Source organism: Chaetodon trifascialis, chromosome 23 (assembly GCF_039877785.1).
Source record: "Chaetodon trifascialis isolate fChaTrf1 chromosome 23, fChaTrf1.hap1, whole genome shotgun sequence".
Lineage (NCBI taxonomy): Eukaryota > Metazoa > Chordata > Actinopteri > Chaetodontiformes > Chaetodontidae > Chaetodon > Chaetodon trifascialis.
The window spans coordinates 12,959,854-12,975,391 of NC_092078.1; the positions used below are offsets into that span (position 1 = coordinate 12,959,854).

At 41.9% G+C, this 15,538-nt stretch overlaps 1 protein-coding gene across 1 annotated transcript in view; it reads right to left on the reverse strand.

Annotated features, from left to right (window-relative positions):
• Positions 1 to 96: 96 nt before the first annotated feature.
• LOC139351807 (carbohydrate sulfotransferase 12-like) overlaps positions 97 to 15,538 on the reverse strand; it is a 20,659-nt gene continuing 5,217 nt past the window's right edge. Inside the window, exons 4-8 of the mRNA XM_070993811.1 lie at positions 7,986 to 8,090; positions 7,006 to 7,178; positions 1,473 to 1,616; positions 974 to 1,290; positions 97 to 337 (exon numbers count right to left, since the gene is read on the reverse strand). Coding sequence (XP_070849912.1) covers positions 97 to 337; positions 974 to 1,290; positions 1,473 to 1,616; positions 7,006 to 7,178; positions 7,986 to 8,090 — 980 coding nt within the window. The remainder of the gene's footprint in view (positions 338 to 973; positions 1,291 to 1,472; positions 1,617 to 7,005; positions 7,179 to 7,985; positions 8,091 to 15,538) is intronic.

The window sequence follows — 15,538 nt, forward strand, 5'->3', positions numbered from 1 at the left end:
AACATGCTAGTGTTGAAGACATCCAGCATGAAATAAAAAGTTTGGCTAATTCTTGTCTATTTTATGCTTTTAGCCAGCAGATTTCATGACTTCATCTCAACCATCCAGCAGTTCGACAGGCCTTTCGTAGCCAAAAAGCCTGAAGTCCCTCTCATAGATCTTGTACAGCTTCCTCCTGGCCTCTAGGGGCACTGTTTCAAACCAGTCCTCCACAGAACCAGAAGTAGTCACATTATCATAGGAAGGAGGGATTTTAACGTCATCCTGCAGCTTTAAGATCTTAAACAGCTGTTCAGCATCCTCTTGAAGAGTCTCTTGATGGCCAATAAAGTCATACCTGAGAAGTAAAACAAACCAATGTCAAACTGCAGGTGAGAATCAACAATGAATTCATTGGTCATTTGTGGATATTAAAGGGACATTATTCATGTTAAAGTTAACATTATGGGAAGTCAATGACTTTTAGAGCTTGACCCATTCTAGGGACTAAAAGTCAGTATATTTGACCTCTGCTGCATCAATTTTGAGCACTGTTCTTAAAAATCTCTCATAACCACCCGTTCTTTATAAACACAAATTTGTAAACCACTGGAGTACGCCTTTAAAATACTACCAGGAATAAGATGGAAGAAAAAACATCTTGGTGGAGCTAAATTAGCTTTCAATTAAGAAAATTTAAGGAATCAAATTTTGAAAGCCTGACAAAGTCACTTTATTTATAATATAAGAACTGGCCCTGGTAAATGGTTCTGGAGCTGGGATTTTAGAAATATTGAGCTGATGAAAAAAAAAAAAAGCTGTCTCAAATAAAATTCTGCTGCTGAAATTTTTTAATCTATAATTCTAAAATTTTAATCTATAGCTTTGTTACTGAGTAATTTGTGTATATTTACATGATGGCTATTCCAATAAACCTTCTAATTATCCAGACACAACACAGACATTACATTTACATCTAAGAAAAAGGTCTTACTGTATGGCGCAGGGGTAGCACAGGCGGTACATCTGCCTCCAGTGGGGATCATAGGGATGATTCCTCTCTGTCTGTGGGTCTAACAGGTACTGAATAAAGTTGTAAAATGAGGGTATTGTCCGGGATGCCACCACCTTCCTCTTGCCCTTGCCCGCTGCATGATACGAACGACGCTTGTCCCCATAGAGACTCAGAACCCTCTGGACAAAGATCTTATAGTACTTATTGGGATGCAGGAACTTGTCCCGATAAGCAGAGATGAGACGGACAAATGGGTCCCGGACAAACATGAACTTGGTGTAGTGCTTCAACTTTGTCTGTAGTCAAAACATAAGCACACATTAACCTATGTCACACTTACCCTGTTTTGACTGAATGAACTACCAATGAGACTAACTGAGTCTTACGTGTCTGTTAGGTCAATCTACTTCACAAACAAAGGTGAATATGTTTTCTATTTGTACTTTATGGACATTTCTGAGTCATTGCATGAGCTGACCTTTATCTCTGCTTTCGGTAACCTGCTTAACAGAGTCAGGTTTTTGCTTGCGTGGATCGAGTGTCCAGGTATGGCCAAGAGCTCATCATACGACTTGTTCTGTTTGAGGAAGAGCATAACCCTTTTCCAGTTGGTACACGCCACCTGTGGGTACGAACAAGACAGAGAGTCTGAGACCATGCAAGCAGCTCTGTGATGCTGTACTTCAGCACAGCGGTGACTACACTGCACACGTTGAACATGAGAAGCCATTCGGCAGATTGCAACCCAAAAAAGATCAAATCACAAGAGCATACTGTGAGAAAAAGCTTCAGCCAGGCCATGAACTGCTCAATTCAAACCAAAAAACTTTTATGACCACGGATCAGAAGACAGATATTAAGTTGTGCTTTTTGTGTGTTTCTTTCATGACTCGTCTCAGTCAAGTGAGTCTGGTCTGGTGAGGCTAGTGATATGCTTACACACACAGCTCATGTGGGCAACGAAAAGTTTTGTCTGCTTGGTCGAGTGAGGTGTGTAGCAGTGCAATAACCCAAGGACACTGTATATTTGGCAATATTTATTTTTTACACTCTGTATGTAATGTAAATAGCCTTATACAGATGATTTTATCTCATTTATTGCCTATTCTTGTCCTGTCACCTCTACTTTTTATTCAGCTGTTGTACTGTAACAACTGAATTTCTCCAGCGTGGGATAAATACAGTGTTAAGTTTGACTTTCTGGCTTGTGTCATATGTACTGTATGTATCAAACATGCTGAACCACACAACAGTCTACTTAAGTGTCTTGCAGTGTTTAACAAGGTATGTGTGGTATGTGGCAAATCTGGAAAACCAGGTTAAGAGCAGTCTGTAGTATCAAACAAATGTACTAATTTCTGCTTAATCTTACTGTTGGTAGACCTTATATGCTATGTAATATATAATATAAATATGTAATGACTGTCTCAGTTGATTGTAGCATGATCTTCTTAAGTCTTGTGGGAATGGAGGATGATGTCCATGTGATCTCCTTCTCCAAAACCACATGGATGGCACCGATCTCAATACATCAGGTTTTCCTTACGTGGTCATTCAGTTTTCACTTTGTGGATATCTTTCCTGTTGAAGCAATGTATCAGATACATACGAGATATGAGCTTGTCAGACCAGTCAGGAGGTTTGCTTCAGTGCACTAACATTTAATATCTAAACAAGACTGCCTCTCATTTCTATAAGTTAATGTTAGCTAGTTTACATTGCCACACACCATCAAGGGTTGAATGGGGCCAGTTTGAAACCGCTATACAACAAATAAAAACAGACATCTTTGTATTTTATTCACCTGAGGGACTCAGGCCTGAGCGCATTATGGTGGCATCGTATGAGCACCAAGCTATACTTGTTCAACACATGGTGGAGGAGTGCAACTCACAGTTCCAGTTCCTGTTTGTTTGTTTAAATAAAAATCCCACACTGAAAGCACAGCAATTTACTCAAAACAACAAGATTACACTCTGGTTTCTCAGCTAAAACTACTATCAGTAAATAAGAATATTGTGCTTACTCATGAGCGGTGAGATCTGTGGATAGGCATCTGTGCACACCTTCAGCTCTGTCAGGAGCTGGCTCATGGTGTCAGTAGTCGCTGACTCCCTTCATGCAGGATGGAGGCACATTTCCTCACATTTCACCTTGACTGGTATTCAGTGGGAAGCTCAGTGGTACAATGTCTGAGTCTCAGTCACTGGTGGCTCTGTGGCATCTGGGGTGTCATGGACTCTTTCATCAACACCAATGATGTGTTTGTTTGTACTGTAAGTGCATAAAAGAAAACACATGACAATACAGTTATGTTTTCTGTGAAAAACTGACGCTCCTAGTCAATTACAACACTGAAGCAAGTGCTGAAGCCAATAGGAGTGAGCACTTTTATCACTGTCACGTTCTGCCACGACATGGATTTTGCAATACTGTCATTATTGTGATGCCAGTTTCTCTGTTTTTGGCTGCAAGAAGCAACACTAAAGTCTTTAACCACTCCCACCATGTGAGGAAGTGAAGACCCAGTTGAGGACCAATAGAAAGCAGGATTCACGAAACTGAAGCACAAGAATGGATTGTTATCAACTTCAAACTTTGACCCTTTATATCATTATCAATGATTATTATTTCCTTAATTATGCACATTTCAAGGTTGTTACTTCAATAGCTTGCTATTGCATATATCCGTGCATGCGTGGGTTCTCTCCGGGCACTCCGGCTTCCTCCCACAGACCAAAAACATGCTCATTAGGTTAATTGGTGACTCTGTGTGTATATATGTTACCCTGCGATCGACTGGCGACCGGTCCAGGGTGTACCCCCCCTCTCGCCCGTTGACAGCTGGGATAGGCTACAGCCCCCCGTGACCCCGAAAGGGATAAGTGGCATAGAAAATGGATGGATGGATGGATGGATGGATGGATGGATGGATGGATGGATGGATTGCATATATGAATACTGACATCAAACCCCCTCCCCGGTGTATTCATAAATGACCATGATGATGAAATAGCAACCTAGAAAAGTGCTCATTTCTCTTTGTTTTTGTGCTTGGGTGTGTCCATTTCAATCAGGATATGGCAACCTAGTTTCCTCCTCCTGCCGATTCACCTGCGCACCTGTTGCCAATCCACACATGGATCCTGCTGCACATAAACCGCAGCCTTTCACTGTACACTGGTAGACACGACTGTTCTGCATCATTGTGGTACAACTTTGGCTGACTGTCCTAGTTCTCTGCAATTTTCTGTTCCTATGTTTGAATCTGCCCAGTTGTTTTACCTGTGATTCAGGCCCATTGTCTCCTGCCTTACTAATTAGCTGAGTATGCTCTGATCCTCCACTGCTACAGATTTCCACGACTAAGTAATCTTAAAATAAAAAGCTTTTGGTTGAACTTTGACAAGGTCCCTGACCCTGACTGACCGTGACTATATAAACAAAATTGACCTTGAAAATTGACCTTGACCCTGACCATCTGTGAGAGTTGTGAGAAGGTGTCCAAGACCCATGAGAAGTGGTTTGATGACAATATCCTCATTAATGAGCAAGATACAGAAATTACAATCTTGAAATGTGCATATTTAAGGTAACTGGTCACTGATAATGTTGTCAAGGGCTTTTCTAAAGGCTTTTCCACAAACTTACACCTGTGAAAGTTGTAGGATGGGGTCCAAGACACATGAAAGGCAGTTTGATGTCAATATATCCAGAATGTCTCTAACTACACATGTACTGACAGGCACATAAGACAGACATTTCATTCTCTGCACTCTCAACTTCATCATCATCTTTGGTGATTTTGAGTTGATCAAAACCTTGAAACGTCTGCCTAAATCAGCTTTCTATCATATCTCAAAACTTGAAGAAATCGAGGCTTTGATATAGAACTACTGAAAGTAACGCCTGAAAAAAGCCAATACAAATATGCTTATGAGCGACAACCTTTCACTGAGACTTCTGGTTCTTTTAACTTGCTGACAACCTTGGTGTCATGTTCATGCAGAAGGCTACCTGGTAATACTCACCAGTGTGGTGAAAGTGAACTGATGACAGTGGACATCCCAGGCATTAGGATCAAGTGTCCCTTCTTTTTCCACTTGCTGGGCGTGGAGGTCGCTGGTCACTTGCATCATCCCTAACCTATTATTAACATTAACAAAGAGGTTAGTGGCTAGTCGTATAAACTATTCATTTGTAAGGGAGGAAGGAGTACCTTTACCTTTCTCCACGTAACACAAGTAACAGCTGAGGTTTTGTACCGTAGTGTAGCATAATCAATGCGTTGTTTACTGAGTAGACTACCAGCAGTGTTTGTATTTGCTGGGTGCACACTTAATGGAACTGAGCAATAACATGACAGTGCTACATTACAGGCTACAGGCTCCAGACTAGCTGCTGGCTTATGTTGTTCACAAAAGTTAGGTTGATAGGGGATTAATATGCTTTACCAAAGAAGTGTAGTCACATTAACTATTCTGCCTTCACTGTTGTTGCTAGCAACCAGCTGTAAACTCAGCGAACTTAAGATAAAATACTTTGCTAGCGTTAACTTAAAGCTGCAGTAGGTAACTTGAATAAAAGTTGGGGTTTTTTTGCCATATTTGCTAAAACTGTCCCTATGCTCAGACAGCAGTACATGAAACATGTAATCTGTGGAAAAAAAACGGCTCCATTGGTCCCACCTACTGCTCCTACTGCGATTTGCAATAATCCACCGCACCCGACACAAAACAACCAATCACAGCCAGAAGAGCGTCTGAGGGAGTGTCTGACATCTGTCAATCACTACTCACACGCGCTGTGAACCGCCCCCTCCCTCCACTCATGCTGCTGGCTGCCGCTCACTCAAACAGCTCTGTGAGCGCGTCAGGAGGCTAGTGAAAGCTATGGCGGAGCAACGGCCACCCGCAAAGGAGCTCATAGCGCCGCTGCCAACAACAGCATGTACGGCTAAGACAACAAATAACCATAAAGCTAATATGGTGATTGTTACAGTAACACTCTGCAGCGCGTACAGTATGTTAGCAACTGTGATGTAGCGGCTGGGCAGAGTTAGCTTGTTTCTGATGCTAAGGCTAACATTACTGGTTGTCATGGCAGCAGATGCCGCAGGGAGGAGGGGCTTGGAGGCAGGGCATGAGTGCAGCAGAGAGGGAGGGGGAGTGACGTGGAACTTGTGTTGGTTCAAATCTTCAGGCTCTCTGTCTGCTCTCTTCTCGATCTTACCTACTGCAGCTTTAAGTTGTCAGCAGTTAGCTTGTAATGCCTTAGCAAGATCAACACAAAATGCTACAAAAAGCCCTCACTCTAATTAAAGGCTATGTTGAACCCATGGACATTATTTGAGGCAGAAAGCAACTTACCTAGCAAGGAGTGTCTGCTGTTTGCCAGCTTTGGAAGTGACATCTGAAATGAGGTCCCGCCTTGATGTGAGGACTGACAGGTTCTTCTTCTTTGAGGTTTTACAGCAGCTGTCATCCATGATTACACATTAACGCCACCCTCAGCTTTTATTCTCCCTCTATCATTTTTGAAGGGTGTCCCCTATTTTGCATAAGCGTGTCATCATTTCCCGTCTGTCATGTGTAAAGTGTACTGTTCTCAGCCTGCTTAACATGGCTCAACATCTTTCCTCTTATTTCCTCTGCCTCTTAATATAGACACTCTGTTTTGGATTCAATGTAAATGTATCCCTTTTATTGCATTATCCCAGTGCTGTTGCCACTGTTGGCTCGTTTTCCTCCGCATTTTGGCTTTCGCCTCTAATTTAGATAATTTCATATTGACTTCAACCATTAGTTTTTTCACTACATTTCCCAGGACACCTGAGTGTGCTGGGACCCGGACTGAATTTCCATTTGAATTTTGACATTAGAAGAGCGTGGTGACATGTAAATGAAAATGCAATAGATTGGACAATCTGTTTCAGTGGCACATTGAATTACCAATTGCAAAATGGATATCCATTTGAACAAATAGCCCAGAAAGTTTCCATACTATATCACCTTGGGAATGTAACAGTAGATGATCCCGTGTTTGTCATCCACAATGAGGTTCCCCAGCTCTTTGCCAGTGAAGCGATCCAAACTGTGCAGCCCCTTAGCATATGCACCTTTGTCATGGGCACACGCTTCTCTTAGCAGCTGCTTTCTCTGATTCTGCACCTGTTTGATCATCTCTGTTGTGATAAGGAGAAGAAGAACATGTGTTGTAAGTGTCTAAAGTAGTTAGTGCACAGTTAATCTTACTTTGGAGTGGCGATGACAGGCTGCATGAAAGCCAAAGGCCAAACATCTGCCTTTTTCAAAGCCCCACTAAAAAGTTAGCAGGGTTGAGCTCACAGATCCACTATTCATGAATCCACCTATTAATTCCCAAACCATTTTGCATGCAGTTGAGCACAAAATACAAACAAAACATTGGTGAACCCCAAGTAGTTGCTCTGGCCATTTTTGCTCTGGTCACATTGTTAATTGCTGTCAGCACCTCTATGGAATGTAGGGAGCAAGCAGTATAACACAGTTATAATACTATAATTGTAAGAAAAAAAAATGCAAGTAATATTTATTCATTTATTTTACAAAAACAGAAAACATGAAAAAATAAAAAAGTGCCTACAAGTGTTACTAGGGTTGGAAGAAAAACTGGAGGCTCTACATGCTTGAAATATTTACATTTTTCTAACTTGCAAACATTTCTTTCGTCTTCTCCCCCAGGCTGCTGCCTCCTCCTGCTGCAGTTCTTTCAACTTGATCTGACGCTAATTTCAGTTGTTACAGTTTCCGGCAATGACAAATGCCGTAATTTTGGTGAATTTTTAGGAAAGGGTTGTGGGGTTCAGAGGATTAAACAAACCTAATCCCACCTACACAAACCAATAGCAGGATACACAGCAGGGACAGTGAGAACACAGTTGTGTACAGGCACACACGCATATACACAGACAAACACACCACACGCATACACGTACGGACACATATTGTACCTTGCTTTCTTTGTGACACGTCCCACTGGTAAAAAGACATGATGACTAACATGGATGCCAGAACTCCAAGGAGCCACTGTAATTCTCTGGGTGCTCCCATGGCACCTGGAGTTCACAATGAGCACAATGAGTGGATGAATTTTTAAGGATACTAAGAGTGACTAAGGGAAAAGCCATTATCCCTTACTGATTTTTTTAATTGCATGCATTTCAGTGTCTTTCAGTTTCAAAGTCTATTAGTACAGAAACAACAAGGATTATTTTGATGCTCCTGCACAGTAGATTTCCAGCAACCTAAATATTACTAATAGTCAATAATCACAGCACTCACCTTGGTGCAAAGTTCTCTGACAGATGGTTTAATTCTCTTAGAGAAGACCCCTGATCAGTACCTCCGACTACAGAAACATGCCTTCAAGTAAGTAAAGCAAACTCTGTGAAGCTGGGGACAAAACAAATATGAATATGCAAATAGAGAGGTGCAGCAGTGAATATTAACCTTGTAGCATCTTCATTTTATTAAGCACTGCCACACAGGTAACACACACTTTGGCTTAAGCTGATAGGTGGTTCTTGTAAAAGATGAGTATACAGTGATTGTCTGTCAAATTATTGCCTAGGCCACACATAAAAAGCATCAATGGAGTAATAACAGAGGAGACATTTAAGTCTAAAATGAGGAAACCAGCTCCCTGCTGGACTAAAGTGGCAGTACAGCGCATGTTTGACACCTGTCTGCAGCCCAGCTATGCAGTTGTTCGGGCAAGGCAACTCTTAACTAATTAGATTTCTAATATACTTCAAGCCAAGATATTTCGTCTAACGAGCAACAGCAACAGTTTAACCTGTGGCAGAGTCGACGTATTCAAATCTGCTCATTAGCAAACTGTAACAGTGTAACACGAGCTGAAAAAGTGAGTGTGAATGTTTCATCTGGTGTCTCCAATCAGAGGAGCAAATAATAGCAAGAAGACAGTGTCATTACCGAGGAAATCAAAATTTTTAAGAGGTCTCCCCCTGGGAATTCTGCTAGTATCTGACAGAGAAAATACTGATGCAAACACAAGTACAGCCCTCCCTTTAGAGACTGTTGCTAACTATCTCAATGTTACTCCCTGTTTTGGTGGATAGAAATTGGCCTATATAACATTTAGAGAACTGTTAATAAACACAAGGGGCCTTACCTCAAAGTTGTTGAATAGCCTTGGATGAGCGAGTGGACAGGACCAATGACCAAGGACCAATGAAGAAAGTAAAAAGAAAAAGAAGTCACAAATAAGGGTGGGGATGGGGAGTAAAAGAGTGTAAAGTCTCTGCTGAGCCTTTGAAGTACCTTCGTCCTCACTGTTACATCTCTGTTAAGCAAAGGTTGAAGGAGGGCTCATGGCTGTCATCCTATCAGTGACGCACACAACTCAACTCAACATTCAAAAGCATGTCATTGGCTAATCACATTGGTGGCTGTACAAAATACATCCATCTTGACTTGTGTGACAGATGTTGCTCTCACAGCAATCTGCGAGCACATGGTGCTATATTTAGAGGCAGGCCTGTTTAACCAGCAGGTGTTTGGTATGGAATGTCCCAGTAAGTGGAATGTCTCCAGCTAATTATTCCTTTAACATAACACATTCCAGCATCATACAGACTTGAAAAACCTGAACATTTGATTGAACATTTGAGAAGCAGCATGGGTCGCCTTCTGTCCAGACTACTCCGACCTCTATCTAGGCTGAACCCATGTAACCGGCCTCTTCCTCCTTATAGGGAACACACTCTGCATCAGTGTTTGCCCCCATGTGGAAGTTGCAGGCTCCGTGGGTGCTACCTCATTAGAGGTGAGACTTGATCCGTCAATCCCTGCCCCCAGACAATCGTTGGTAGATTACACAACTCCAAACTGAGGAAACAGGCAGGGAGCATCACTACAGACCCCCCACATCCAACATTATGTGGTGAGCACATGAAAAGTAAGTATTAATACATGTGTTTTTTACAATTTACAAGCGGTGATGTTGACAGGCATGTGTCATTTTTGAAAAGGCTCTTTATTTCCTGTTTTATGTTGAGATTTTACCTTATGTGTCATCTTTTGCTTTACTTCCTGTGTTTTCCCACCCTTTTGATTGTGTGATTTGTGTCACCTGTCTCTCATTTGTTTTCTCCTGTGCCTCATTAGTTCTCCCTCCCCAAGTGCAAGGGTTTTTCCACCCTTTGCCAGATCGTCGTGTCTTCATTCCTGTCTTTCCTGAGTGTTTTCCCTGTCTTTCTTGAGATTTTGGACTTTCTATGTCACTGCACTTTGCTTCTTTTTTTCATTCGTCAGACTTGTGCTCCCATTGTTGGATTTATATGCCTCGCTACATGATTCCAATAAATTTATCAAACCAGCTCTGCCTTTGTTCAGTCCGTATTTGGCTTCAACCCCATGTTTCCTCCATGACAGTAAATTACCACAGTTGTCTCTCATTAAATTTGGTCTTGAGTTGAGGCGACAAAATCCAAGATCTGTAAAGTAAATGCAGTTTCTCTTTGTGGATTACATTGATGCTGAATTGACAAGAAGACTGTTGACATATGTTACCTTTCTTTATGTGTTTCTATAGTAATGTGGTTGGCGGAGTTGTTAATGTCATATTACCGAAGGAAAGTTTGCCATATTATTTTCCCTAGAGAGTGAAGGCAGCCTCATTTTAATTCAAATACTGTTTGTATATTTTTATTTTTATTTTTTTACTGTCATAGAAACACTAGGTAACTGCTATAGTATATATATTTTCTGGATAGACAGCACTATAACACACACTCAAAATGCCTATGTTTTGCATTGGTTACAGTTGCTCAAATCAATCAAACCAAGAAACCACAAGGAGCTTTATTGAGTACCAAAAGTTGTTGAAAAATGCATCGTGTTTCTGTGCCTCCTGAACGCACCTGTACTTGGCATATTTGTCACTTTTACCTGCATGTGATACATTAAAATCTGTGTGGCATATTCACAAAAGCATGAGTTTGACTGACATATGGGTACAGTAAGCCTCTTCCTACTTAGTGACATCCAGTTTAGCAGGTACTCCACCCCTCTCACATTCATCCTTCCTCGTCTTCCCTTTTCTTTTTTTTTAATTGCCAGGTCTAATGCTGAGTGAATGACTGCTTTCAACAGATGTCACAGCTAATTTACAACAACTGCTGAACCAGAGGCAGTAAACACATCAAATAGGTGGTTATGCCTCCTGTCAACATTCTTCTTCTTCTTCTTATTATTATTATTATTGTTATTGTTATTGTTATTGTTATTGTTATTGTTATTGTTATTATTGTTGTTGTTATTTTTCAGAAAATAGGGGAGATTTCTGAGTATGTAAACAATGGTAAAATAGTTGTATGGGTTTGAAACTGAAACCATGTTGTGAAAAATTAAAACTTATAGGCAGTGACAGCTGACCTTTTTTTTGTTTTATTTTCTTTATTAATGACTTATTGAATGCTTCATAACAGTATTTTTCCTCTCCGTTGTATTCCATATAAGATAAAATTAGACTTTAATGATCACACACTGGACTAAATGAAATAAAGAATGAAAAGGAGAGACAGAAAAAGAACAAATAGACAATAAAAAAATATACTAAATAAAATCAACCACACAGCACAATGCCTGCCAGTCCAACTGGGGAAATAGGGTAATCAATAGGGTCATCTATCATTTGTTCATTTATTTTTTCATTAAATCTCAAAACAAAAAGATTTCTGTTTTGTCAGTTTTGTAGAATTAAAAAAAAAAAAGTAGCATAAATAAAAGAAATCCCTCCACTGTCTGCTTGTGCAAACTGGACTTCCGAGCAAAGGTTTGTTTGAAAATGACGGGTCATTTGATGCCATTTTGAAAAGGAACTATGGCCAATCACAGTTAATCAAAGTAACCAAGTCCACATATAGCGTTTCCTACAGTGTGCAAGGTTTCCTGCATAAAACCCCAATGATGAAATCACTCCTCGCTGATTTGTTTTGGAGTGTGGAAGTCTAAACAGTTGCAACATAACATCAGTAGTATGAGTGGAGAGAAGTAACTCTCACGGCCTACAGTGCAGTCTAGAGGTTCAGCTCCATAAGTAATTTGATACCTGCAAGGTAATTACTGCATGACTCAGTGAGAGAGCATAGTGACATCTTTCCAAAATGTTGCCTGTCAACTTCCAGTGAAGCCAGGTGTATTGGTGACATCCAGAGCAATGGCGTTGTTAGGGTCTCTTGGGGCTCCAAGCAAGAAATCCCAGGGGCTCTCACCCCACCTGTGCACACTGCAAAAATTTGGTTTTTGCACCCAAAATTCACAATTTCCGGGACATTTTAGATGAATACTGAAAACATAGGTTAGCGGTTCTCTGAGGTCCAGGGACCAACAGAGGTCCCTGAAAGCCCAGGCCTATCAATAATCGTTGTTGTAAATAAGTGGCGGGGGCCCCCCTAGTGGCCGGTGGCTCCAAGCAACCACCTGGCTTGCCTGTCCACAAGCCCTGCCCCTGACCCAGAGTTGATGATATTAACTTTAACTATGTGGGTAACCGGTGCTGACAGATGTTCATTTGCCTGCATAACAATCATACTGCCATTATTAGAATGGAAATATCCTGAATTACAGGTTACACTAGGCCAAGCATTGTGACCTTTTTGACCCCCTTTACAACTGAGGTCAGTGAGGATGAAGGTGATTAGGTCAGGGGCAGGGCTTGTGGACAGGCAAGCCAGGTAGTTGCTTGGAGCCACCGACCACTAGGGGGTCAGCCACTTATTTACAACAATGATTATTGATAGGCCTGGGCTTTCAGGGACCTCTATTGGTCCCTGGACCTCACTTTGAGAACCACAAACCTATTTTTTTCTTATGCGCTGACACTTTTTTGCGCCTGCCAAACAGCACTGAGTGGAGCGGGTGACCGGTCCAAGACTGCGGCCCCACGGCTCGTCAGCGCCGATAGGCATTAGCGGGCGACGCGGCATCTACTCTTTATATCTCTATGGTCTGGTCCTACAGGACTGGTCCATCCCTCAGGTCGAGTCCCCCTAATGGCCTGGCACACTTCTGTTTTGTGGAGTGAATTTGCAGCGTTTGTCTCTTGCAGTTGTTTTGGGGTTGTGTGTGTTTTGATATTTGCAGCATTTTTCTTTCGCATTTGTTTTGTGTGTTTGTAAGTTTTTGCTTCTTCTTCTTGGTTTCTGTGATTGCAGCATTTTTCTCTTGCAGCGTTTTTCTGTTGCATTTGTTTTATGTGTTTGTGTGTTTTTGGCTTCGCATCATTCCTGTGTTTGCAGCGTTTTACCGTTTGCGGCGCGTTTGCACGTGTCAGCCACCGTACTTTGGAGTTTAGACTCCTCAGGTAGATTTGTAATCGAGGGCATCACCCTCAGTAGCAGCATGATAAATCCAGACACTGGTGGTGGTGGCCGATGACTCTGTTGACCGATGAGAGGCTGATGAGGATGATGAAATGATGAAGCTGAAGAATCTAAAAAGACAGGTGGAGGGTTTCGTGTAACAGCAGAATCATGTTTAACAAGACAACGGTCTCATTCTTAGTCACAGACAATAAAGAAATTATGAGTGAGCATGGGTGTGAGGAGTGACTGCAGGATGGTATGAAAAATGAGCTCCAGGCCTCAGCGTGTAAAATGAATGCAAGGTGGGGGAGGCCCAATAACAATAAGTAGCGGACTTCAGTGCCTCCTGCTGGTTGACAAACATTGTCAATCAAACACAGGTAAAGCACCAGAGCAACCCAAGTGTACCTTTAAAAGGTGTACTTAATGACAAAGACTCGTCTTTTGCACTGAAAAGTATGTAGGAGAGAAAAAACTATTCTTGCCTTGAAAGTTCCCATTAAAGCATCTGAATAAAGAGACAACGGTCACTAACCTAAGAAGCCACTAATGGCCACTGATTTAATAAACCTTTATTTTCTAGATATTTACACTGCATTTAGGATGGAGCATTTAACATATTCATGAGTACCAGTAATAGTAGTATTTATAGCAGCTTTGATAATACTGTGGTAGTTGCAATAGCATCAGAAGTACCAACGCAGCTTTTAAAGGGAAGCTGAAATATGCATTAACATCTAATGTCCACAGTATTTGTCGCATTCTGTTTGTGTTCCAACTCAGTCAGGACTCCATTGTGCTTTCAGTGCCCGCAGGAAACATGTCAGAAGTGGAGCTTCTGTTCTTCAGCAGCCTCATTCATAATATAGTTTAGATGTTTTGCAGACAGTTTTAATGTCTTGCAAGCATAAATACACATTTGAAGCTTGTAGATTAGATAGAGTCAACAGAGACTGTACTCACAAACATTGTGAGAGTCCTCTCAAAGAGCTCGTAACTCAAACATTTCCAGGAAGAAGTCCTAACTTACGAGTGATTTAGTAAAATTCTAAAAAGCAACTTTGAAACTTTCATCTTAGTGAGGAGGCGTGTTTGACCATTGCTAGGGATGACCTTTTTTCTTTCCAAAGGCTCTTTTGATATGGGTTTCAAATCTTGATTGGTTTAAACTCTCCCTGTCCCATTTGTGCTTTCGTAGTGTACATTCTTTTATTTTCCAATTTTTTTCCCCCCAAATGTTTTACTTTTTCAGAAAAAATGCATTCTTTACCATGCACACCAGGGGTCAGTATTTGATTATACCTAATGCTAAACCTGTTGGCAATGCAGGACACATTGACTTGTGGACATTGCAACTACTCACTGTTTTTATTTGTCAGGGCCACACAACCGACTGTTACCTGCACAGAATCTGACTAATTGATTACAGTTGGACACCTTGCAGTCCCCGGAGTCCCTGTACTGTAGGGCTTCTCTGGTGCGTACCACCATGAATTCTTCAGTGAGGTCACCGAAGGGCAGCTGCAGGATGTTACTCGTCCCATACAGTGCAGCGTGGGTGAGACTGCTTGGAAGGCCCAGCCACTTCCAAAGAAAGCCACTGATCTTCAATTCAATTCAATTCAATTCAATTCAATTCAATTCAATTCAATTCAATTCAATTCAATTCAATCTTCCTTTATTAGTCCTGCAAGGGGAAATTCCAGTTTACAGTTTTACATCAGTATATACAAAAGAGTGAAATGAGTTTCCTCCGCAGGGTGGCGGGGCGCTCCCTTAGAGATAGGGTGAGGAGCTCTGTCACCCGGGAGGAGCTCAGAGTAGAGTCGCTGCTCCTCCGCATCGAGAGGAGTCAGCTGAGGTGGCTCGGGCATCTCTATCGGATGCCCCCTGGACGCCTCCCTAGGGAGGAGTTCCAGGCATGTCCCACCGGGAGGAGGCCCCGGGGAAGACCCAGGACACGCTGGGGTGACTATGTCACTCGGCTGGCCTGGGAACGCCTCGGGATCCCCCCAGAAGAGCTGGAGGAAGTGTCCGAGGAGAGGGAAGTCTGGCCATCCCTGCTCAGACTGCTCCCCCCGCAACCCGGCCCCGGATAAGCGGAAGACAATGGATGGATGGATACAAAAGAGTGTAATAAAAATAAACATCATATTAAGAAATTCTAAATTGTA